The 26,979-nt window shown below is 37.5% G+C and overlaps 2 protein-coding genes across 13 annotated transcripts in view; one reads left to right on the top strand and one right to left on the bottom strand.

Annotated features, from left to right (window-relative positions):
- Positions 1-26,979, top strand: part of LOC131693510 (RNA binding protein fox-1 homolog 2) — an 803,264-nt gene that overhangs the window by 17,581 nt on the left and 758,704 nt on the right. The window lies entirely within an intron of this gene.
- LOC131688360 (uncharacterized) lies at positions 17,101-19,191 on the bottom strand. Its single transcript, XM_058972565.1, has one exon. The coding sequence runs from the start codon at positions 19,189-19,191 to the stop codon at positions 17,101-17,103; it is 2,091 nt and encodes a 696-aa protein (XP_058828548.1).

Raw genomic sequence — 26,979 nt, 5'->3', positions numbered from 1 at the left:
TTCCTTTCCCAAATTTTCGGTTTCTATTGTATCAGGCACATACAAACAGACGTTACAGCTTGAAGAAAATTCTAAAAAAATCATCGCCCGCAATGTACTAGCGACATCTATTGAACACATTGCACAAAATGTAATTCTCGCAAAAACATCAATTTTTTTTAAACTGAAGCTCTAATAGTGCTCACCCTGCTTGCGAAATGCAAGATAATAAATGAAAGGTGGAACTATTTTTACAGTTGTAAAATTTGAAGAACGAAATAGAAAAATTGTCGATGTCGCATACTACGACTTCGCATGAAATAATGATTGTAATGGACAAATTTGAAGAATGCAGAGTAACGACTGTATTTCTATGACCCATAATAATTATTTATTGTTCTATATTTGGGAAATTAAGCAACTGTAAAACAGTTTTTGTTTTGTTTGAGGAAATTAATTATTATTGTTTCATTGTTTTTTTCTTTCTATTTAGTCTTCTTTACCGTCGCTCTTCTAGAATCCCACAGATATCAGGTACCCTAACACGAGGCGTTATTAATGGCATTACTGCGCAGAAATGTCACTTTTAATGATTTTAAGGACACCTTTCAAGGTAGACACATCCCAGTTAAGCTCAGCCGGAAATGAACCGGAATTCTGGCTGGTTCCAGTTCGTTTTCCTGTTCCAGTGACACAACCGATTCCCGTGTACAACTGGAACCAGCCAGATTTCCAGTTCAATTCCGGCTGAACTTAACTGGGATTACTTCATTTTCCAGGCTGGCGTTTACTTTTACTTCTTGTAAGTACAAAATCGCTGCGATAATAAGGCATATACGATTCCATGGCACTACATTTTCTTTCAACGTATGATTTGCTTCTATGTTGAATGCAAAGTATGCTCGATGTGCTTGAATCATACAGATCTACACCCTGACGAAACCTAAATATACAGTTACCAGTGCTGCATTCGGTAACCATAAACAGAAAACCTTCCTACACAGTTGCAAGTACTCATATTCGACTCTCTTTCCGTATAAGTTCTCACACTGTGACAGCAACATAAAGTGTCAGTCATACTACGTGAGTGCCTTTGCGAAAAAAAATGTTCTGTCTTTTTGCTCTTTGATTCACTCAGTTTGACTGAAGCCTCTAAATGACAATCAGTTTTGAAAATTATTGTCATTAAGCCTCGCAAAGGAAATTTTAAATTCTGCACGATGCAAGTCTTGAATTCAATATTACAGTTTAAATACATCACAATTGGTTTGGTTGCTAACCGAAATTGTTTGAGAAATGTTTCCGTCATTGTTTGCGAGCCACGTAAATTGCTCATGCAATGTCATATTTAATTATATAATATTCATTCTGTATTCTATGGGATTCCATAATAACATAAAACTAACATCTCTTTATTCGCAGTCTAGAGCACCCAATCACAGTAGGTAGGGTTAAAATGCAAGTAAGTCAAAAGAAATATATGTTGTGTTTTGATCATGTTGATGTGTTCGTTTAGTTAAAAATACGCTCTGTCTGTTGACAAATTTTTTTGCAGTAATCCAGGTCAAAAAACCACATGCATTACTACCAATTCAAGAGCATATAAGCTATAAGTATATTTCAAGTTTAACTATCAGTATGTTACTGATTTCGATCGATTTTAAGGCAAGTGCGAAGGGTCAATAAACACTGGCTAGTTTTTTTATTTCGATTATAAAGGTTTTAACCTTTCGCCTCTTCGGGTTAGAAAAATCTCTTATGAAAAATTTCTAACCCTATGTGCGGGGTCGTGACTCGAATCCAGGTGCGCTGCGTACAAGGCAATCGATTTACCAACTACGCTACGCCCACCCCGACTGGCTAGTGAGTGAATCGTATATGGTGATTATTTAGTGAATATAAACTACCCTTGTTGAATTTGCGTGGTAGACAAAAAGGAAAGAGAAATTATCATTGTGTTGTCACTTGACTCGGCTCTCTGTGTCCCGTCAATTTTTTTTCTCACTCTCCCTCGTCACTGTTGTTGGTACTCACTATGCTCAGTTTCGGTTGCTCAAGTTCTCTCAACTGAAAAAGACGATCATTTTGATTTGTGACCGAAGCTTTGCGTACATTTTGAAGAAAAAGTGATAGTCATGATTTTGTGCAACTCTGACAGTTACTATCATTCATAATAATTCCACGACTTGATGTTTTAGCTCCTGTTGGATTGAAATTGATCACTAAACAAGTCTGATTGAAAATGGTCTGAGCGTATCTCTAGTTTTCGTTGAACCTGCACACCGCCAATTTCTCCAGCAGTTTCGGAGATCAACAAATTCTAATTCATTACATCTAGCCAGATTCGATACACCGAATCAATTAATTTACTAACATCCTATCACAGAGAACAGACGTCCATTTTCAGCATTCAACTTGTGTAAAATCTCTAACGGTTTCGAAGGTAGTTGGGATATCCTAACCAGGTGCGCTATTGTCGTTATGTTTTTTGTGGCCGAGTTCGACAGAATTGACAGCGGTTATTCCCCTACCCAGTCAAACTAGTCCGGAACCGGTTCGGACTTCCAGCATGAATTCCAGCTCAAATGTATCAACCGATAGAGTCGGAATCGGTTGTTTTCTTTGAGCAAGATTCCATACTGAATCCATTCAGGATTTCGAACCGGTTCCGGAATGGATTTGACGGATAGTTGGGATAGGTTGGTGTGGCGGCGCTAGTGTGTATCGTATATTAATTCAAATATTTACACACGTTTTTTTAATATTTTTGTTCGATCATAGATGTCTGTTCTCTGTAATCATATTATGTGCTCCCGCCTTGGGCACTTCGACAAGAATGAGTTTCACATTTCCAGCCCATTTTGTTTGTTTTAGTTTGCATGAGACGGTAACGTTTTCGGGTGAGTGCAGAAACTGAGTAACGCATTTAGCTCTCTGTCAAAATCTTTTCACTAACGTCACGCTCGCTGATATGGCGCATTTTTGTAATTTAAATCGACCGTTTTTCCTACGAGTGATGAAAATTCATCTTGTGTTACGTCCTACTTGTCTGTGATACCGGGCTGATGCAACTGATACTGAAAATCTTTCCTGAGTGGAGCTAGATCACGCGATGAATAATTTATGAGACTAGAAATCTTACCCTCTGCTTCGCCACATCAGTGCACTAACGTCACGAAAAGTCAAGATCACTCTGCCCAACTATTCTTCAAGAAAAAGATTTCAAAATAAGTCACGAGTCAATCAATGATAAATAAACCTCGCATTGAAAATAATTTTTGTGTTTTCACAAAACTAGTTCATGCAAAAAAATGATTCCATTATACTCAAATGTTTAGTAGGTGGTTGTATCTTAATATGTTTAATATTTTTATGATAGAATCATAAAAATATTAAACATATTCAGGTACAACCACCTACTAATTTCATAATTTGATGATACATTGATTTATATTAACTTTATTGACTAAAAAAGTCAAGAATTGAACGATGTGCACTAGGGGCAGATCACTTGCGATGCATTTTTAAAAATCAGCTAAATTAAATGCATTTCTTTCCATCAAAATAGAAATTCATAATGCATTTTGCGTTGCGTGCAATATATTTTGCGTTGCGTGTAAGACGTCAAAACACTACAAAAAATTAGCCCCACATTAAACAAAACGTCGAATAAAGTGAATCAGCGTAGGACGTTTGTTAAACAAACTTTTCTGCGAGGGAGTGCAAAGTTGATGCAAAAATGGTAAGTTGATGCAAAAATGGAAACGCATTTTTTTCTAATTTGATGCATATTTGTTATACATATACAGTGATCTGCCCATAGGATGTGCAACGATTTTCGTAAATTCTCGTCGTGTTATCGTGATATTTTAGTCTTGAGCTTACCGTCGGATTTTTGACACAGAGTTACGTGTCTTATAGTTTTCTTAATTATTTCACGGACATGAATTGTGGCTAGGTAATGTATTTTTGGTGCTCAGCGCAGTTTCATTTAATTCCGAACATTACACTGAATCTTAACAAACGAATAACAGTGTTACAGGTCCAAGTAGTTTCCTTGTATCTAATGCTCGCGCCTATGAGACTGGTTGCTAGCAGTTGTACACAATAGCTCACATAGAAATTTCAAAACCAAAGAGTAGAGCGAATCATCCATGAATAATAGTCTGAGTTCCTTGTAATTGTTTACGTAGGTTTATTAAGATTAAGTGAAAGATTTATTACTTTATGAACTATATCATGAACAGTTTCACGAGCTCGACTGGTGAATCGTGTGTAACAGTTAACGTCGTATATTCGGACCATAGACAATGTTCATAGATTTGTGAATAAAATTATGAGTCAATGATTTTCGAGTTCGCAAATTGTCGGCGTGAGAAAAAAGCGTCGGCGGCGCGCCGCCGGTCTACCTTTCGGCGTCGGCGTTTGTTGAAATTTACCGGCGGCGGCGGCGTGGCACGGCGGCGCACAGGTCTACTATGAAACATAGAACTGCGCATCAAAAAAATGCATAACTTTCAACATTTGCTAAAAATGTTTTTGCCTTTCTCATTCACTCTAAAATTCGTCAATCTAATCCCGACCGGGAGGGCCGAGTGTCATATGCCAATCGACTCAGATCGGAAAATGTCTGTGTGTATGTATGTGTGTATGTGGATAATAATGTGACCTCTGTTAATCAGAGATGGCTGGATCGATTTGCACAAAGTTAGTCTAAAATGAAAGGTACAACCTTCCCATCGGCTGCAATTGATTTTTTTATTGATTGGACTTCCGGTTCCGGAGTTACGAGTTGAAGAGTGCAATCACACAGCAAATTCACATATAATCTGAAATGAAAATTTTTCAAAATCAAATTTGTATTTTTGATGCCAAATGACTTTATAATGCATGAAACATCGAGATTTGATGTAAACTTGAAAAAAATAATGTTTGACAAAAATTGATTTTTTTGGACTTTGGCACATTTTTGCCTTTCTCATATAGAAAGGTTATGCAATCACTCTAAAAATCGTCAATGATACCGGCCCGGAGGGAGTATGCAGTGAGTGGTTGCTACTTTAAAATTGAAACTAGTTTAAAATTTCGTAACAAGTTGAAAATTTTCGGCAGGACCCGGACCTCCCGAATCTTACTATGTGATACTGAAACATCGCTTGAAACCAGCGGCGATCAAGCGATGTTTCAGTATCACATAGTATCTCAAGATCGTGGCTGTCGATCCATTGTACGTATGTACAAATCGTATTCATTTCCACCATTGTATTGAACATAACCAGCCATGGAATCGTAGTCTGGACAAATCAGAAAGGCACAATTGCACTACTAGGTGGATTAAAACAGGTTTTTATTTTGGGAATGCGTCGAGTTGAGACGGAAACGTAATATGATTAAGATCGAGGATAACACTTTCCGAATGTAGAGAGAAATTTATGAGAAATGACGATTTCCATTCGACTCAAGCAGGTCCTGATCGATTTTGATGAGAATTTGATTTTTGTTGTATGACCAATTATATGTATAGGTCAAATGTTCAAAAACAGTAATTTAAGGTCAAGATAACATCATTTTGAAACCGCCAATTTTAGAGGTTTAGTATCTTCGATGAGTTTTACAAACGTTAAACAGCGCATCATTTGATAAAACAATTTTGGCGGTATATCGTCCAAAAAGTATTTATGGTGAATTTTCTCAGGTTAATATTCATGACTACAATAAAGTCTCAACAAATTCGTAAAAAACACGAACTCTGTTACTATTTTCTGAAAAATTAATTCTGCATAATTTTAAAACTTCAAAAATTACGGTTTCGGAATTATGCCGTTTGGACAGTAAGATCGATTTTCACCAAACCCCCACCAATTGTAAAAATGGGTTTGTAAAAAAACGTAAGGGCGATACTTCAATGCTGATAGCTGGGACCGAAAAAGTAAACAATCGTCAAAGGGGCGATACTATCATTTTGTCAATTTCAATAGCAAACACAAATTTTAATTTAATAATTTCAAATACTTCATGAAGTTTTGGGTTTCGATCACTGAATCATGCAATCTAGGATGTAAAAATCCAAATAGTTCTTAAATAGGAAATAAAACCAAGTCTGGAAATATTCACTGTTGATTTTCTTTGAATGGTGTCACTGCTAGTATCGCTTTTTCCAGAAAAAGCGTTGATTTTTATGTCTCAGTCGCGTTGGAAATTTGAGTAAAGTATAAACTTCATTTCTATTCAAAAAAAATTCGTTTTTTTGCCTCAGTACAATATACATGTATAGGTCAAAAATCCCCTTTAGGAAAATTCAGTTTTCCCACCACAATGCATTTATTGAGGAATTTAGATATTTTATTAACAGAGCATTAACAATAATTCGTTTGTATGTTTATTTTATGGGCCATTTTTTCGCTTTCCCATTGATTTGGTTTGAGATTTCTAGCACTGATGTTGTCCTATGCTGATTTGAGCGATTCTCTGAGTCCTGCCACTATCCCAGGTAGTATGTGTTATCAAAAACATCGCGAAGCATCAAGTTCTAAATGTTCTCAAACGATATAATATCCAAAGAGAGTGATAAGAGTTATAAGAAATGTCTCATCACACTGTTAGGTGGATTAAAAGCGTTTTTAAATTTCAGATCTTGTCAAATTGAGAAATCTAGAAGTTTGTGGCCGCTTATGGATCCCCCAGTACTTTTCGAATATAATTTCTTTGTAAATTCATGCCATGAGCACGGGCTTCTTCCAAATGAAAAACATGGTTAGATCCAACGAAAAAAACCCTTTATTGAACGAAAATCGCTTTTGCTTTACAAATTACTTTTCCCGGACGAGTTGTGTAACCAAATCAGAATGTGTATCCATTAGTGCCCCGGAGGGGCTGGGGCAGCCAACTAAATAACCACCCAAACACAGTTTCACGGTTCACCAATAATTTGCGGAAAAACCATTAGCACAGTTATCATAGTTCAGTTTTGAAGCACTTCCGAGATTCCGAGCAGTTAGATTCAATTTTCCTGGAACTCTGATTCAATCAAGTAATTTGTATCCATCCGTAGCTCCAGGCATAGATGCTGTTCTCGTTGCGCATAGCACTCTGTGGCGAGCGAAATGCACTTGGTCTCGGGAATGGCCTGCATCTCACAAATTGATGAAGAACCTTTCCATCCATCCACCATCCAATCAGCCAGCCAGCCCCGGTCGGTCGGTCAGTCATCCATCAAACAATTCCCCCGCTGGGGAGTGTCTGTCTCTCGACAGGAGGTTCATGCAAAATCATCGTCTCATATGTCCTTCGTCATTTTTTATCTACCTCCCCGCCCGGAACGGACCTGCGGAATAGATAACACTCGCTAAAGCCAACCAACCGATTGCTTTTTATAGCACTGAGCCAACGGTTTTATCTTAGCGAACACATGTTAGCTCCAATGTTCTAGGGGACTCACTACCTGCAAGGTACTAACTTGTGGCTGCAGCCAGGAATAGTTGGCGATAAATTGAAAAACTTTCTCTCCCAATCATGATGGACGTATGCAACTGCATTTTCGTGTGGTTTTCGATAGAAGTTCATAGATAAATATTGCCCGTAGCTGGTGGCTTGGTGGTTAGTTGAAGTTTTACACCACGGAACAAAAACGAAGCCAGCCCCCGGAACGGACTGGTCATCGGGGTTCATGGTTTCAGCAGGGGGGATCTAAATTGATTCTGGATGGATATAGAGTTCGATTTTTTGTTGATGTTTCTACGGATGATAACATTTGGTTTCATTGCATGTTCGGTGATGCATAAATTTTAATTTAGGACGTTTCAGACGAAAACAAATTATTCACACTCAGTTCAGCTCGGAAATTTGGCAAACTTTGAAATTGACATTTTTGGAAGATAGACTTACTTTCTACGAAATATTTTTCGAGACCCAGAAAACAATCGTTACTTTCAGTGAGTTCTCGATTGAAAAAAATACCTGAATTAGTTCGTCTGATCTTATCTAGTAGTGTTTCACCCGTATTAATTATTGTCAAAACTAAACGAGAAATTCTATTCAGTCAAAATTTAATATTTTTTAAATATTTCAGACATATCCGAAAACAACTAATATTAACGTTAATTTAATATGTTTAACGAAAGGCTGAGTATATAAAACCTAGCAATTTTGAGCACGGTCGTCATATTAGACAGTTTTTCATTACCGTTCACCATCCCATCACTTTCCCATCATCTGAAAACATACAAAGATCAACCAGTCAACAAGTTCATCTTGCTTCGTACATGCTATTTCATAGCAAATGAGACACGACTCTCCTTCCTTCTAAAGCGCAGCAACCAGATCGGCACTAGGCGCCTTTTCCAACAACGAAACGTTGGAACTGCTATATGAATGCCGCATCCTAACAGGCTGCGGTGCTAAAATATACAACCACTATCTTACTGCAACGAATCAATGCAATGCCGTAGTTGTGTTGTGATATGAGACCATACCAACTAACGAAGGATAAACAAGAAAAGTTTTGCCATTTAGAAACGGTCTATCTACGCCGTTATGACCGAAACTATAGGTAGCTAGCTAACCAGTGCCTGTGCGAGAACACCGACGCGGCATTTATTTTCCTAGGTTATGAAGTCAAAAACCGGAAACTATCTAATCCCGTAATTATTTTCTCCCGTGCCCTCGATTGCTCGTCCGTCGTGATGGGGGCGGGGGAGTGGATAGAATGCGTTCTAAGCGAGGAACAATTTACTGTACAGATATGAGATCACGTTTATCGGGGACAGGGAGAGACTGTCCTTGTTTCAGTTCATAATTTGATTGGAATTGGAAACGATAAAACAGGCGACTAATTAACCAATCAGATAAAACAGAAACGAATCATAATTTCCAGATACCGTATAACGAGTTGTACGGGCACAAGCTGTTGTACGAGGATTGCCCCGAGGGATTCAGACTATGGTGTGTCATATCTTTCACATACGAACGAATGATATGGGACATTGCCATTAGATTATATTGGGTGGTAGTGTATATGTTGTGTCATATCTAACCTACACACGTATTCACAAGCAACAAACATAAGCCGTCGGAGGATACATTCAAGCAATCAATTACCTAACTTGAAATTGGAATGAATTTTCCTCAAAGGCTTTGGACTGTACGAGACACATATTTTCCGTAATTAGAGAAGGATAACTTTTTCCATTGTTTTGTGTGCTGACAGAGCCTGAAACGCATAAGTTTTCCTCTTTCTTTCTATTAATTGACGACATTTGTTCCACTGAGACAGCGTCGAAGTGTTTCAAGAAGTTTATTGCAACGGAATGTTGGGCTACGCAATAGGTATGGGAATGTTTCTGAGAAGGCATATAACAATTCGTTTATTTGGCGTGCCACGTAGTGCGAGTTTCCCAGATGTGGCGTATCAACTTTTCACTTTTACTCAATCATTAACAATTTACATTAAAAGGCGTAGAGTCTCAAATACCTCCACGAAAAATTATAATGTAATTATCATGTTTTTACGACAATTAAATTTAACGCATTACTTGCTGGTTCCCGGGCTGACTTAACACTTTTTGCCTGAGTGCGTAGCAAGTAGGGTTCGTCGCGGTTGCGGTAATTACCGCAACCGCGCGGTATTTACCGCACCCGCACCGCAAAATCTGCGGTGCGGCGAGACACTTTTTCCCGCAGATGCGGTGCGGGAAAGAGCTTTAACCGCGCGGTTTTACCGCAACCGCACCGCAAAAACAATTGATAAGGTGATAATCCGAAATGTTTTGACGCTATTATTTTTACGACATATTTTGGACTAGTTATTTTATACTTCTAAGTAAAACTTCACAAACTAACCATTTCAAATACATTAAATGCAAGATCCAAATAGAGGCAAAATTATTAGATAATTTTAAAACAATAAATTTGTACTCTTAAATCCAATTTAAAAGTGCATCACTTCTCCCGATTTCTGTTGGAAATCGTGGAATTATGAATCGTTTTCGATATCAATTTTTCAACTGTGAATTTTGACTTAATTAAAGGAATTAGAGATGAACTAATTATGCTAGGACTTAAACATAACCCAAAAAATATAATTATATGCATCAAACCAAACGAATTTGGAGTAATGTGCAGTAAAGGATACAAATGTATGAAAGCGTCCAAAATAAGGAGGGGTCCAAATTAGGATGATTATTCTATCATTCGTTCATCAACATCGTATTTCTATCTTCTTTGATTGCTGTGTAAATTCAATGTGAATTTTTCTGCAGTCAATTTTATTGGACTCTTTCTCAAATAGTACGCTACATAACTTTTTTTCGCGTACTTCCATTCAAATTTACTATAATTTTCTACCAAATTAAGTCCTAATATTTTTCAGTTAAGACTATTTTGTAGCTTTTTTTAAGCTTTTTTGCCAAATACCACATAGTTTGACTCCCGTTCACTTTAATTGAAGTTTTTACCATTGGCTCTTTTAGAAAATATTAGAGGAAAATACATTAAATGCTAGAACTTTCGAACTAGCCTTTAGAAAATTACACTTCATTCATTTTTAAAGGGAGCAACCTTAGTTTTTGAATGAGAATACAGGTCGGACTCGATTATCCGTGATTCGATTATCCGGGCGTTTCGAAAAAAAAACAAATTTCAACTAGAATGTCTGATTATAGTGCTAATTTGATCATTGCAGCCAACAAAACTTTTTTCGGGGGTCTAGGCTTAACCTCCTCACAAATTTTGGCCTACCTCAAAAATAGCTCATGTATGGGTCATTCCGCGCAAATTGGTCCAAAAACTAAAACTTGAGATCGACCTTCACTGATTGGAACTAATTTTGAAGAAATTATTCATCTACAGCCAATATATAATATCCTAAATTATGTCATTTTTAACCACCCCTCGGTCCATGGGAAGACTCCTAATTTGCACTAATTGTTTCAAAAAAATAATTGTTCTTCGGATTATATCTCTGGTACTGTTTACACTAGAATCAATCAGAGAGATAATTTTTGAAGGATTTGTTCAATGTATTTGTAAAAAATGCTAGTTTTTACGGCAGTATTGCCAAATATGCAAATTTTTAGTTTTAAACTAAAAGTACATTTTTCTTGTAATACACATACGGATACTGCAGGTCTTTTTTACGCACAAATACTTACTTATAGTTACTCGGTTGATTTCTGGCACTCTTTTGGGATTATGATGACATGCTTTTCAGGATTCTGTTTGGATACTTTCTAGGATTCTGTTCGATGTTTTCTTAGAATTCCGATGGAGTCAATTTAATATTTCGATTGAATCCTTATCTCTATTTCTATGGTTTTTCTCTGAATTTTGATGCAGGATTCTAGAGAAAAGCTTCTCAAAGGCCTGATGGAATCCTGCTCAAAATAGCATTCTGAATATGAAGAATATGATTTTTTCAAGATGCTGATAGAATCATGTTCCTATTTTCAATGAAATACGGTGTAAATTTCTGATGAATATCCTGCTCTGAGTTCCAGTGAACTTTGACACAATATTGCTCTTCTACCATTATCCCCTTCAACAATTGATTCCTGCTCAGAATTCTAATGGGATCTTTAACCCATTCATGCCGATGTTGTTGATAAATAACCACGTTTTTAAACGACTATAACCTTTGGTTTACACAACGTATGTTTACGATTAGTAAGCTAATAGCTGGGACTAATATTTTTTCATTCGAGCACTAACAGTTATAAATATTATGAGCAGAAAAGATGTTATTACTATTAATCTTATTGGGTTCCGCTGAAACAGTGGTGCCAGGGATAGTTTCTGTTAATGGTGAAAGTTAAATTTTGGAATATTTTCGTAGCCTAATATATTTAAATATTATTGGAAACTGATAGAACTTTCTAATTTAGACTACCTTCATCTACCTTTTTCATGAAATTGGACTTGATCGGAAGGTAAATATTAAGCAGCTTCTAGCACTGCGAAAGAAGCACATACCTTTAGTAAACCAGTTTTTTCGTGTTTATGATGCCAAAAGTTCTAAGAAAAAATAGTTTTGGAACCCTATATGCGGTAGAAAAAAGTTGGTCAAGAAATGGTTAACAAGATTCTGATAAGAGACCCGGCAGTCTCTGGAGGCGATTTCAATTCTGCGGTAGCTCTAGCAAAAATAGATGTTGGGCTGTGTAAAGAGGGCGCCAGCAGTACTTCTTGCTGAAGCCGCCGGGAACCCATTATCTACGTAATCTTCTGTAGTCCTTCGCTGGTGACAATCATGAGTGGGAGAGTTTCCGAAGACTACATGCGTAGTGATCACCTGACAATCCGGTACGACATTGGTCATCTAAATGATGCTACAAGGACAAGGACAAGGATCTTTTTTGGAGACAACGTGCTAACTAGAATGAGGGTTAAAAGAAACGTTAGCTGGGATATGTAACACCACCACGTACACTAAACTGGTGCCGAGGAGCAGACGACCCGCAGCTTACTTACTTACTTTATTTTTCTAGTATACGAGTAATCGAATCATTTACCCCGGAAAATCGAAGCCCCGGTTAATCGAGTTTGACCTGTATTGCAGAAGACACACCTTTTTAAAAAGTTTGTCTTAGAATTCTTGCACAAATATCTATAAACAACTAATACATACCGTTAGCTCGTTACCAATATAAATAATACGTTAAAACCAACTAAAAATACAAATTACACCTTGAAATTCTGAAGAATCGATTAGGGCCAAAATAAGTACATTTACATTTTCTATAATAGGAAAATTTACCCTGATCATTTTATTTGCAATTTCTTCGCAAATAAAGCTTAAATTCATAAAATAACACACAAAAAAGTTTGATTCGATTATCCGGGGTGAGATTTTTTTAAAATCCCCGGATAATCGAGTCCGACCTGTACATCTGTTTCTTGAAGAATGCGGAAGTTAGAGTTTGGGCATATTTTGTCCGTAAAACTCCCTATTTAAAAAAATCATTTCTGCTGTATGCTACAAATCATACATTTTTTGCAGGTTTTCTAATGTTCAATAATTCTGCACCGGTTAAGACCGGACTCCTGATTAGATATAATGCATAGAGCATTTTTTTTGGTCAAATATGACGTCGTTCTTATTGATGAAATACAATATGTTTTTATTTCACTGTATTGGAATATATGCGCTACTATATAAAAATACTGGTATTTCGACTTTATTTTTTTTTTTTTGTTAAATTCCTTTAACCCTTTCATGCCCAACTTTTTTCTAGTTAAGGTAGAGTTTCAAAACTATTTTTCCTTGAAAACGGTGGAGTCAAGAAACTCGAAAAGCCTTTTTTCATAAAGATAGATCCTTCCCTCGCAGTGTTAGAAGCTGCTCAATTTTTACTTTCCAATGCTCAATAAAATTGTCCAAGAATATTTACAATAGTCTAATTGCGTGGAAAACGTAGCGGAAGACGGTCTAAATTGATAAGATTTATCAGTTTTCAATAATATTGTAACATAACGAATATATATGAAAAATTCATTTTCCGGCATCAACGTAAACTGTTCATGGCAGCACTGCTCCGTCGGAATCCAATCAGACTAATTGCAATAACTTCAGTTCTAGAGCTGATCCTTGTAACTGTTAATACTCAAATGAAAGGCAATAGTCACATTTATTAGCCTTACTTGTTTTTGTGAGCAAATCTTGCCTCAATCAAATGTTATAGCTGGTTAAAAACGTTGTTGTTCACAAACAACATGGGCATGAATGGGTCAAGAATGAAAGGTGGTTTTTATTACGTAAATGCGAAAATCATCCATTTCATTTTCATATGTCATAAACATTGAAAATATGAAAATTTAAAGAAAAAACTATGCAACTTCATTTCTTATTACATTTTTATTCCACTTTTTTCAATTAACTGAAGGGTTGCTAAAATAAAAGATTTCCTATTACTGCAGTTTTTTGAATGTATAATGTTTGCCTTAAAATGTACGGAATTTTATTAATAGAAAATGCAAAAATTAATTTTTTCATAAACATTACATTCTGAGGAGTCTCTTGAAGTTAAATTTCGTGTGAATAAGAATAACATTTTATCATTTATGGTTACACAAATGAACATTTTTTCAACACTATTTTTAAAAATATAAAAAATTTACCGCATTTACCGCATAACCGCGCGGTGCGGTGCGGTAAATAAAGTGCGGTTGCGGTAAGCGGTGCGGTTTTATTATTTTTTTGCGGTGCGGACAATCCATTTACCGCCCACATCCGCACCGCGACGAACCCTAGTAGCAAGATAAGCATAGGGTTTGTATTACTAGAAATTATTCATATTTCCGCAATATACACGCTTGCTCTGATAGTGTTGACTAATGGAACGGCATTTCTGACGACCGACATCCTCTCAGGCTCAATAAAGGTCGATTTGAATATTTCTCCGACTCCACCTAATACAACCGCCCCTGTATGGTCTACTAACGGACCAAAGATAAGCCATTTAAAATCATCGATATATATATATATATATATATATATATATATATATATATATATATATATATATATATATATATATATATATATATATATATATATATATATATATATATATATATATATATATATATATATATATATATATATATATATATATATATATATAGCGTGATCTAACTATACTAAACTCAATCGTGTACGAAGAAGTATATTGTCTACGTACCCGCTCGGGAAGTAGAGATTGGTGGCGTAGAAGCCTTAATTGCGAAGGTCTGCTGAAGCCTTCTCTTCAGTCAGTTTAAAGTCTGGTTTGCAAGCAATTGCATTCAGCAAAAATCGACGAGTAGAAGAAAACAACTTATTTTCCATCAGCCTTTTTTCGAGCCTTTCGACGAATCTACTCTTCCAAACATTTTTGTTTTGAGCTGGGTTCGTCTACCTGTTCGCCTTTGTGTACCGCGGGGCATGAACTGTCGTCATTGCCAGCGATCAGGCCATACAGCTGCCCATTGTAGAAATAAGGCGCTGAGTGAAAAATATGGAAATAATCATGAGAAGTCTTCCCACTGTGGAGTGACTTCGCATGATCTCTAGGCATACCTCGTCAATTGTTCACTAAAAGGCGAGAGTCTGATAATCCCATGGCGTGAACATCTTCTAATGTAGAGTAGAATGGGGTCATTATCTTTGCTATGTTATTGCAGAGGTCACTCGTATTGCGTGAATTAGATACACGGTAGAGAACATCATTTACGACTGTCATTTCGGCTGGTACTGTGAATCAGCTGTATTAGTTACGGCGTCGTTTATGTTCTGACTTGTTGTTCAGCGAAAACGCATTGTCTTTCATCCTCAGTACAGTACATTTAATCCATGTAAAATTAATGTAAAGTGAGTTTTTTCTTACGTTAAAATTAATGCTGACCATGAGTATTGTATTGGTTTTTCGATATGTTTGTTTAAACGCTTGGGGGCACGATAGGTCCGCCGTTTGGAGACACTATTGGTCACTGCTATAATCTAAATTTAAATTATTTTGACAGGAAAATTGTACGTAATTTCACCAAAATGATATGAAGAGAACATAAAGAACACAATTGCATCTGCACGAGATGGCGCTTGTATTCGACCAGCCTCTAAACAATTCAAGGTATCGTTCGAAACATTACAGGGTCGTGTGAACGGAAAGTACTCGTCATCAATGAAAGTGCGTTTGATTTCCCGCGCGAGTCAACAATATAATAATTTAAGGTGTTGTTAAAGTAGAAAATCGAAAAAAAAAACATTTTTGAAAAAGAGAAGGAAAAGAAATTCAAAAAAAAATGTTCCGAAGCGCAACCGTGATCGTCGCACAGCTAAGCAACCACGTGAGCCGGAATACACAACTTCAATTTCACACTCTGGCGACGACGAAAGCACCAAAGAAGTGATTTGCAAGTACAAAACCAGATGCAGCGGCTGAAAAGACATGTTTTTGCCTTTCTCATATAGAAAGGTTATGCAATCACTCTGAAAAACGTCAACCTAATCCCGGCCCGGAGGGCCGAGTGTCATATCCCATTCGACTCAGTTCGTCGAGATCGGAAAAAGTCTGTATGTGTGTGTGTATGTGTGTATGTATGTGTGTATGTGTGTGTGTATGTGTGTGTGTGTATGTATGTGCGTATGTGTCAAATAATGTCACTCATTTTTCTCAGAGATGGCTGGACCGATTTGCCCAAACTTAGTCTCAAATGAAAGGTGTAACCTTCCCATCAGCTGCTATTGAATTTTGGATCGATCGGAATTCTGGTTCCGGAATTACGGGTTTCAGAGTGCGGCCACACAGAAATTTCTCATAAAAACTATAGGAAAAATTAAAAATAGAATTTTTATTTTTGATGCTAAATGTATTCAAGGTGCATAAAACGTCGAGATTTGATGCAAACACGAAAAAAATTTGACTTTTTTGGATTTTGCACATTTTTGCGTTTCTCATATAGAAAGGTTATGCAATCACTCTGAAAAACGTCAACCTAATTTTTTTTTCGACTCGCATAAGGTTTCTGGATTTTAACAGGGGCGTAGTTGATGGTTTACAGAGAGGGGTTACACCGCCCTCTACTGTTCACTCCCCTCCTTTAAAAATCTCTGATCGCGACGGATCGTTATGCTGCCGGTTTCCCACAGGGTTTTCTTAATGCATATAGCTTGCGGCGAAACAGAATGAGATCTCACTATGAACACGAACAATTCGACGGACCCTAATTTGACGATACACGGATGGAACTAACTGGTTTTGGAGTCGCGATGTTTCGGAACGTATAAATAAACACAATTTTTGTAATTCTTAAAAATACTGGCGGGTTTCGCGGTCGCGGTCTTTCGCTTTATTCACTGTCCCTTTTATCCTACCAAACAATCCATCTAGCTCTCCCCATCAATATGTGTGTGTTCGATTATTATTTCAAGTACAGTGGGTAAATACTTAAATTCTAGAGATTTGGGCTCATAAATTAAAAATGTGAAATAAATACTGGAATTGGGCGCCAACATTCCGGCCACCTTGAAACAACTGTTTCAACGAATCATCATTATCTCGACGGCAGCTGCTTACTCCTTAGTGTTCGATAGAATTAAGGAACCAACAATTTCTAGAATGTCAGCGACTGCTTAAACAGGATACAATTGAATCAGAAGTACTGATCGGATGTATTACTATGACGAATTGCGGGTTGTTTATTAACTGATCCAAGGCTTGAAACGGTGGCGCGCGAGCGGCAAGATACCGGCGAAACGTACGCGGTGGTGGCGGAGCAAGACGAAACGAACGGTAACACGACGGTACGAGCAGGATTGGCTTTAGTGTTCATGAGTTTTTGAGAAGTGTCTTGTTGCAAATTGTTCATTGCGGATATTAGACAAACTGGGTTTCTTTCATTGACAGCGTGATCCATTCCACCTGATACAGTCCAACCGAACACAGTCTCGACGAGCATTGGAAAACCATCTCCTAGGGAAAGTCTCCTGCCGGTGTGCAAACTCTGGTACAATTCACCACCAATGATGAGGTCGATCCCACCAGCACTATGAAATTGAGGATCTGCCATAGTTATTTCTGGAATCTTCCATCCTGATACATCGACGGAAACATTAGGTAATCTTAAGCTGGGTTGTGATACAAGCAGAAAATTGAGTGTCGCAGTAAATGGTAAAGAAATGGCCTTTATAGTAGCGGTAAGTTGCCGGTTAATGTTAATAACTTGTCCAACTCCTGCAACAGTGATGTCTACCTGTGACGTTTGTCCTAGTTTGTCTGCAAGTCGATTGGACATAAAATTTGATGTTGACCCCGAATCAAGTAAAGCTCGTGCGATATGTGCTTGTCCACACCGGTCGACTATGTATAGACTGACAGTTTCAAGGAAAATACAGTTGTCTATATGTTGAGCGGCCATGCTTGTATTTGTAGAGGGCAATGGGAGTCCAGAAGATGTCGAAGGTTGTTGCTGTAACTCAGATTTCTTCTCAGGTGAAACGACAATATCGTTCTCGGAAGCATGAAGCAGTGAATGGTGTCTTTCGTTACAATGGCGACAAGAAAACTTTGAGTTGCATTTTCTACTTAAGTGACCCGGAGACAAACAGTTCCAGCAAAGCCTTCGTGTGGACGCCACTTCGCAGCGCTGACCAGTGGCCATTTGATAGAACGTTGGGCATTGGTAGATGGAATGTCGTTCCGAACATACGAGGCACCCAGTATCAATGTTCTGTGGATCAGAAAAACTTAAAACAGTGGGCTGGATGGATGCAGCTGCATTCGAGGCCACTCGTGAAGCATGCGGTTTGCCAGCCACAGGCACAGAGCGGTACTGTATATCGGAAGCAACAGATTTCAAAATTCGAACTCGTTGGTATAGAAATTCCACCAAATCCTCATACGTAACAGAATCTTTCCCGCAGGTTTTTTCTTCAAAGCTCTGAAGGGTTGTGGAATCAAGTTTGTAAGACAACATACTGGTAAGTGGAGTGTCCCAGTGATTAACCGGTTCACCCAGCTTCGCAAGTGCCTTAACGTGTCGTTGAAAATCATCAGCTAGTGTATGTAGTTCTTGTGGTGACTCCGAGAGTACAGATGGCAGATCGTACAGTGCTCGAAAAAGTTGACGTCTTAATAATCTGCGATTGTCGTATCGTCTCAAAAGAGTCTCCCAAGATACGGCATAGTTATCGGCTACAATATCAGTGCTCTCAAACGGCTTTTTTGCTTCACCTTCTAGCGATTGTAACAAGTATTGAAGCTTGGCGACTGCAGGAATTTCTGCATTGACGTGGATCATTGATTGGAACGAGTCGCGAAAAGCCATCCAACGGGAGAAATCACCGTCAAACTTGGGCAAGTCTATCTTCGGGAGTCGCAAGTGAAAACCTGCAGCAGTTGGAATAGAGGAAGGATTTACTGAACTATTGAGTATCGATTCGTGTGCTTCAAGGGGACACTTTGAAAGCAAGAAACCCTTAGCTAAACAGTAGCGCTCTTCGAAGTCCGTTCGCTCCATGAATCGGGCATCTAACGTCTCCGGTCTCTCATTTTTCTCGATTTCTACCTGAGCCTCCAGAAATTCTTGGTAGGCTCGGTCTAAAACATCAATACGCACTGATATCTGTACTCGATCTCGCTCCTCTCTATACTCCTTAATAAATTTCTCCACCAACTCGCACGTAACATAACAACCCTTTCGCTGGATAACCTTTTCCATTATGATTTTCTCGCTCTTAGACATTCTAATCTTTCACTGGTGGACCACACGCGGCGCGAACGCAACAGTTTTTTTTTCGACTCAGATATAACGACACGCGAAGCTCAACGCCACCACTTACCTGCTGCAAAATGTTTGCCCACTGTGATTCGAGCACTGCTACAATTCCAAACAACACTAGTATGATTCGCTGCTGAATCGAATGGAACACATTCGCACACACGGAGATCAAGTTTTCTTCACTCGCATTCCCCTTCGCACTCGGCACTAGGTAGCTTCCTCCACTTGTACACACGCACTGGAAGCACAGCAATATTGGGAGATGCGTGTTATCACAGAAATAATGTTCGTATGCAGTCCCAACAGTAACGCAATGATTAATTTGGGAATCCGTTAGTTCGTCAAATAAACTTCACAGCAAACTCTGTTTCTGGATATCCTTGGTATCCGGTTCGAAGGACCAAATGATCGCGACGGATCGTTATGCTGCCGGTTTCCCACAGGGTTTTCTTAATGCATATAGCTTGCGGCGAAACAGAATGAGATCTCACTATGAACACGAACAATTCGACGGACACTAATTTGACGATACACGGATGGAACTAACTGGTTTTGGAGTCGCGATGTTTCGGAACGTATAAATAAACACAATTTTTGTAATTCTTAAAAATACTGGCGGGTTTCGCGGTCGCGGTCTTTCGCTTTATTCACTGTCCCTTTTATCCTACCAAACAATCCATCTAGCTCTCCCCATCAATATGTGTGTGTTCGATTATTATTTCAAGTACAGTGGGTAAATACTTAAATTCTAGAGATTTGAGCTCATAAATTAAAAATGTGAAATAAATACTGGAATTGGGCGCCAACAATCTCCTTACATCACCCCTCAGACCACCACCTCATACCCCTCCCTTTCAACCCCATCATCTTTAAACCACCACTATATTACAAAGCATACCAATTTATGCTGGGGAGTCGTTCGTTCATGGGACTTTCGCCCTCCTCACATACCCACCCCCGCATGACAAAATGAGTTAGTAAGCAGATAACATTGATCTAATGCTGTTTAGGCTAATGGAGTATGATATTTTTTTGTTTCAAGTGTTTCACCGTCGACACCGTAGGACATTTCCACAATTATGTTGAACATAAAAAGCCTCCGTGCCATAGTTTAGAGAAATGAGAAAGGCACAATTGCACCGCTAGGTGGATTAAAACAGGTTTTTCAATATTTCCTTACGCGGTTTCATGATTTTTTTTTTCATTTTTATGCATATGCATTCATATGCTCTACGAAGGAAGAGGTGCAAGCGCACAATCACCTCCCGATGTAATACCCAGCCCCGGAAGGAAGAGAATACGGAGATACAGTAGGATTTTCGGAGCATTTAAAAAATGATTGCATTATCAATTCTAAAAATGGCAACCAGAAGGACTTAGGGGAAGTGGTTTGAGTGTGACGCGAATAACTGAATAACGCTATTTGAAAAAAAATACGTCATTTATTTGACTATGAATAGCAAATCCAATTAGGCTTAAACATATAATTTCATCAATCTGTAAGCGTCACACGCAAACCAAAACATCAAAATACTCTAGTACTTTAGTTCAGAAGAAATAATGCAGTTGTGCTCCGGCTAGCGAAGCAAGGTGATGAAATTTTAGTATGACACTTCAATGCATATCTATGCATAGAGTGGTCCCCTTAAACATTGCGCGTCACGATGAAGTGTTCTCAACAGTGTTCTTGTGCTGAAAATGCGGTGGATCCGACTAATCCCTTCCAACTTGATTTGATGAACTCGAACACTAACGACTATGATTGCTCATTCCACGTGTGTACTACCCATGATCGCATAGTTGTCCCGTTTTCTATGGGATTTCCTATCTTTATGGGACTGATATGCGATCATGGGCAGTGTAACAAAACCAGATCGTCATGTACCACCCAGCCAGCCTTTTTGATAGTATATCCAAGTTGCAACTGAATAATACGTTTTTATATCCCACTAAGAAAGTCGCAGAAAATCGGCATATGCGTACCAAACTATGTATATAGCTACTGAAATTGACGATATCTGAAAACAATATGCACGTTAAGCTCGATAATTTCTAGTATGAAAGCGATTCTAGAGAATGTATTTACGATGGATAAACAATCTCAGATTATATACGATACCCATAACTTGTATACGAGTCCGGAACACTATGTACGATTAACTCTAATTCGTTGGTAAAGAAGATTATATTATAAAAACAGTACTTGGGCACATCAAACATCTCCAGCATAACATAATACGTAAAAAAGCGGAGTCTGGAGAGAAAAAAACCAATGCTGATAATTGTGAACCGATGCCAAGCCAACCCATAGAGGATATTATCTTGATCGGATTCCAACTTGCGACGTTTGAATTGTAGAACAGAACTGACTACACGGAACTATTTTAATTATTATGAGTGTGACAATATTTCATAATCATATCTTATCTTCAAGTAGAGAAACTCTATTTCGATAAACATTCGCCCCATATATGCAGCAATCTTATTTCAAAGAAACGAGGTAAGTCGTAAGTAATTTCGTGACATTGGTTTTGTTACATGTTGTGATATATTAAGTCGAATCTAACTTTTTAAAGTTATTGTGATGTATTTCGAAGTTGTTGCTTACTGACTATTCCCATACATAAGAATGACCATAATGACGTTATTGAGTTGTTGACATTGATCGAAGTAAAATACGATTAAATGTGAACAGAAATACGATTTTTAATGAGTCCCATATTGAAAAACAACAAGCTGAGAAAAACGCTGTTCAGGATTTACATTTTCATTGAGCACAAGATGGGATAACCATGTTTTAGTATTTTTTTCGATATTATCTAAAAAACCCTATTAATCTTATTTGTGCACTGTGATTCAGTGGTGCTACATTTTATGGGCAGTATAGGTAAGCAGGTGCTCTACTACCACCTCTGATCTAACACGATTTAATTAGTACATCAATGCGATTCTGTATCAAATATCGTGTTAAAATGATGGTTCTAGTAATATGCGATTACAAATCAATTTCTGCACACTAAATTCGATTCTCGTAACGATTTTGACTCTTTGTAGACAGCATTACGAGACAGTTTCTACATTTATGGTTTGCTGGGCAGTACTGAAGTCAAAGCTTTACTTTGGGCAACGGGGGTGTAAAGTGCGAGTAAAGGCGCTATAACCTAGGATCATTAGCCAGGACAAGATTAAATACCTCTGTCTCATCTCAAGAAGGATCAAAGGAGTGACATTAACCCTCTTAGCCAAGTCAAACCGCCATCAAATTGAAACGGTCGGTACGGTTGTCCACGTTTCTTTCTTATTCGTGGTTCAAAATAAATCGCTGATTAAATTTCTCATTAAATGAATAATTTGATTGCCGTATAATTTTGAACCATTTTCATTTTGTACGCTTCACAGTTGGCCTGACCACTTTAATGATTGTTTCACATACCACATGTACCACAAACATTAATATTGACAAGAAAAATTGTAGGCGAATATCTGCCTTTTTCCAAGATCCCTGCAAGTATTGGCTGTGTATGTGTAGGCTAGACTAGACTAGACTAGACAAAAGGATAACGGGGGTGTCAGAAACCCGGCTGGTGAATTCTTTAGTTTGACTGAGCTTGTAATTAGAAATAGAAATGGACGAGCGTTTGCTGGTTTCAATTCTCCCACTAATAAAACAACTAAACGAGTCTTTATTTTTCTATATTTTGGCAAAGAAAGACTAATTGGCGGTGGTCAGCTATTTTCGTCCGCGTCCCTTATCGCCTATTTTATACGGTGATTCATCAACAGTGCTATTTATTGCAAATAATTTAGTAGTCTTCATTTTATTTTATTGTACATATTCTGTCGTATGTAATTTTAAATGTTCTTTGATTAGATGGCATTGCAAGGGAACACGTATCCGCCGGTTGATGCCAATCGAGCTGACATTTCTTTGGACTGATCAAACTAATTTGTTTCTTTGTTCAGTGTTTATTTTACCAACCAGGAAACTAATCCACTGGGTATTGTGCGTGAGGAATACGCATGATCTTGCCTGAGTGAAATGATGACTGTCGAATCATATATGAGAGTTGAGAATTGATAGTTCGCGAGAAGAATCAGAAGCCAGTTACCAATTTTCAGCAGTCATATCAGCACGAATAACATATGCTTCATTGCTATATTCATTGGCTTACTTTTAGTCCAATAAATCAATTAAATTAAATCAAATTAATTGTTCTTATTATATTGAATACTTTCACTTGCTTTGAAGTAGTGCATGCACTATATTATTGATTGTCATGTTAACTATATTCCTTCATGAGTATAAAAATATTCTAGCTTGATTATTGACGTCAAAGGTTTGGTTAGTTTCTTTTAGTTCTTATTGTTTCCAATTTTGTTCCAGTAATTAGTGCAAAAATTAGCGTCCTCGTTTATATATTCGACATAAAAAGCTGGTCTTTTCAGGTATTTCGGAAGTGCTTATTTTATACCGTCTTTAAGGCTCAAGAAACCTTTTTTGAGCATGTGTATGAATTGAGCGCTTGGTAGTATGCGTAAAAAAATTATATTCAGCTTTGCCACCAGTTTATTCATATAAAACCATTTCAAAACTCTAAAAGAAGAACATCAGTCGGTTTTTTAGATTATCACGATTCAAATTATGCAAAATAGTTGGTAGAAAAACAATTAACCATGCGGAATGGTGCTTTTAAAAAAGTGGCTGTGGTTTTTTCATTACGCAGTTGTGTGTCGTTCCCCGGCACAGTGTGGTAGTGTGACAAAAAATCACAGCCACTTCTTCAAAAGCACCATTCCGCTTGGTTAATTGTTTTTCCACCAACTGTTTTGCATAATTTGAATCGTGATAATTTAATGAATCGACTGATGTTCTTCTTTTAAAGTTTTGAAAAGGTTTTATATTGATAAACAGGTGGCAAAGCTGAACACAATTTCTCCTACGCATACTACCAAGCGCTCAATTCATACACATGCTCAAAAAAAGTTTCATGAACCTTAAGCACTAACGGCCGTTAGTTCAGTGAGCCATTTACGCAATCTCCGAGGGAGTAACAACGCGCGCGAATAACAGTCGGTACCTTATTAAATTGTTCGCGGAGAAAGAAATTAATATATAATTGTCATTTTATTTGCTATATAAATACCAAATTTTATATACGATAAACAGTGCTTGTATTGCGAAGTCTTTAATTGCATAGGTATTACCGCATCTGTTTCGACAGATCTCTTGAGACGCTAAAGGTAATCGCTTTTCATAATATTGAATTCTTTTTTGAATATTGTGTTTCGCCGGAATAAAGAAACAAAGAATAATAAAATTGTTCACATACCGTCTGATTCTATTAAACATAAGCAACACTACCGACTGTCGGCAGTCCGGAGCTGAAGTTGCTTTTTTGCAAACCGGGCATTTCCAAATTAATTCAACAAACGATAAATGTTTCAAATTCTCGGCAGCCGGCTGCCCAGAGCCATAAACACATGATAACACTTCTGAGAGTTGCATAGATCGTATCACTTATCAAGGTGAATCCAGGTTTGTGTAACTCTTTACCCCATCCTACTAACAAAAATTGAGGATGAATCACGGAGTAGCAACTACGAATCGTACGGACATCATGCTCATGCTCATGTTCATGCTCATTTTGGCAAAGAAAAGCTAATTTTTTGACGCATTCATATGAACACATGAATGCTTATTTTGAGTCTTTCTCTTTAAAATTTAACTCCGTATACCATCTAATTTTAACTGATGATTTTTGACCCACTCTAGTCATAGATAAAATGTCTATTATTAACCTTTTTCTAGGCCAAATTTAATTGAACTTGCCAGAATTAAATGAAACATCTATTTTTTATCGTTACGATGTAGTATTTTTGAATCAACCCATTGAACTGAAATGGTAGTGGCATCATTGTCAATATTTAGACGACCACCTGATATTTAAGATACCTTCGCCAGAATTTCACAACGAAGTTCATTCAGTGCATTACACGACTTTCAGAGGGGTAGCAAAGTTGTCTAAAACCTGTGTTCTAGCCAAGATTAAATCGTATTGTTTTGATTCGTTACAGTTTTCCATTGAAAACCACTTAATTTAATTCAATTTGTTCAACGAAAATTGGGGTATTTAAATTTGATACGATTTGTCATTCTTCTCACTATTCGTCGGTTCCAGTTCCAACCAGTGCACATTGAGCAAGGGCTGGGTGTAGTACCTCTAAATAAACGGACAGCACCTTCTGTTTAAATAAAAGCGGGGGCCCCGTGGTGAAGGTTTTCATGTATATCCAATGTATTGTTTGAGCTAAACGAAGAGATACAGATAAATGGTGGTTTCTGGAATTGAAATTTTCGCCTATAAGAATTGTATAAAATGACAAAATAAACACGACTGATAGAAGTTTAACATGTTTCAAAAGATCTGATTTTTTGTTTCGACATATTTGTTGTAGAGAATATTTTTATCTTACGTTTATTAAACAAATCCATATAATTAACGTGTTCTGCTGATCAAAGATACCCCGTTTTACGGTTCAAGCAGCAGTGTTTTCAAATCGAAGCGGTAATATCGCATTAGAGGGTGTACCGGCAAAAATTTGCGCCTTGAACCTTCTCAGTACTATAATCTCCATCAAGTGGCGCGGGCAGGGCCGCCGAGAGGGGGGGGGGGCGGGGTGTTTCCCCCCGGGCCCGGAGTTTTGAAGGGGGCCCGGATTTTTAACAGAAACTAAAATTTTGACAAATACTTTTTCGACAAAAATTTATTTGAGAATGCAATTGAAAATTCAATGTCTTGTGCATGAGGTAACTAGAATAGCGAAAATTCTAAACTACTGCATATTTGACATTAACTATATTTATACCAACCTAATTCTCGCATCGAAACAAGGTCAGACACGAGCGGGCATCGCGGAATTTGTACATTGAATGTCATGTACGCAGTTCACCTGGGTTCGAATCCCAACACAGGAGTAGAGATTTTTTATAGGAAAATTCCTAATCTGAATGAAGAAGCGAATGACCTTAAGATTAAAATGTCTATAATCGAAACAAAGATATGATCAGACTTGTAAGGGTTAAACAATTAAATGGTTTGATTAGAAGTCATGATTTTTTCGCCAATATGAAATCGATTTTTAGCATTGAAAATGCTTTACTCCATTATATGGGGCTGAGACTAGGTGTAAAACTAAAATCTAAAATTCGATCCGCGTCGCGAAAATGTGGCATAATTTTAAACGACTGCAGCGTTGTTAATTGTTGATGGAATTGCATCATTTACATACCAATCGATTCAGAAAAGTCCAACTTGAAAATTGATTGCAACTTTAAATTGGTATTTCAACTGTACACTATTGAAAAATCCGTATTATTGTAAAAGCTTTGCAAAAATGTAAGAAGACATACCAAGTTTTCACTCACATTTTATTAATTGTTGAAACATTTTCATGATTCGAACACCAATCGATTTAGAAAATTGCCAGTGAAAAATTGTTATCAAATTTATCTGTGTGTTTTATTAGCACACTATTGAAAAATCCGTAAATCCGCAGGAAAAAAATATACAATTTTCACAAATTTGCGCAACTCTTTCCCTAACACAGACCTCATCTCGACACTCATAAACGTCTTACACATTTCATCGCATGACATAAAAGGAATGTTTCTGAGCGAATTAATTCACTGCCATACCTACTCTGCTGATGGAACGAGGTAGGTTATTGCTACTGCTGCTGGTAGGATCTCAG

Source organism: Topomyia yanbarensis, chromosome 3 (assembly GCF_030247195.1).
Source record: "Topomyia yanbarensis strain Yona2022 chromosome 3, ASM3024719v1, whole genome shotgun sequence".
Taxonomy (NCBI): Eukaryota; Metazoa; Arthropoda; class Insecta; order Diptera; family Culicidae; genus Topomyia; species Topomyia yanbarensis.
Note: the sequence above shows the minus strand (reverse complement) of the source record. Positions and strands in the feature narration are given on the sequence as shown.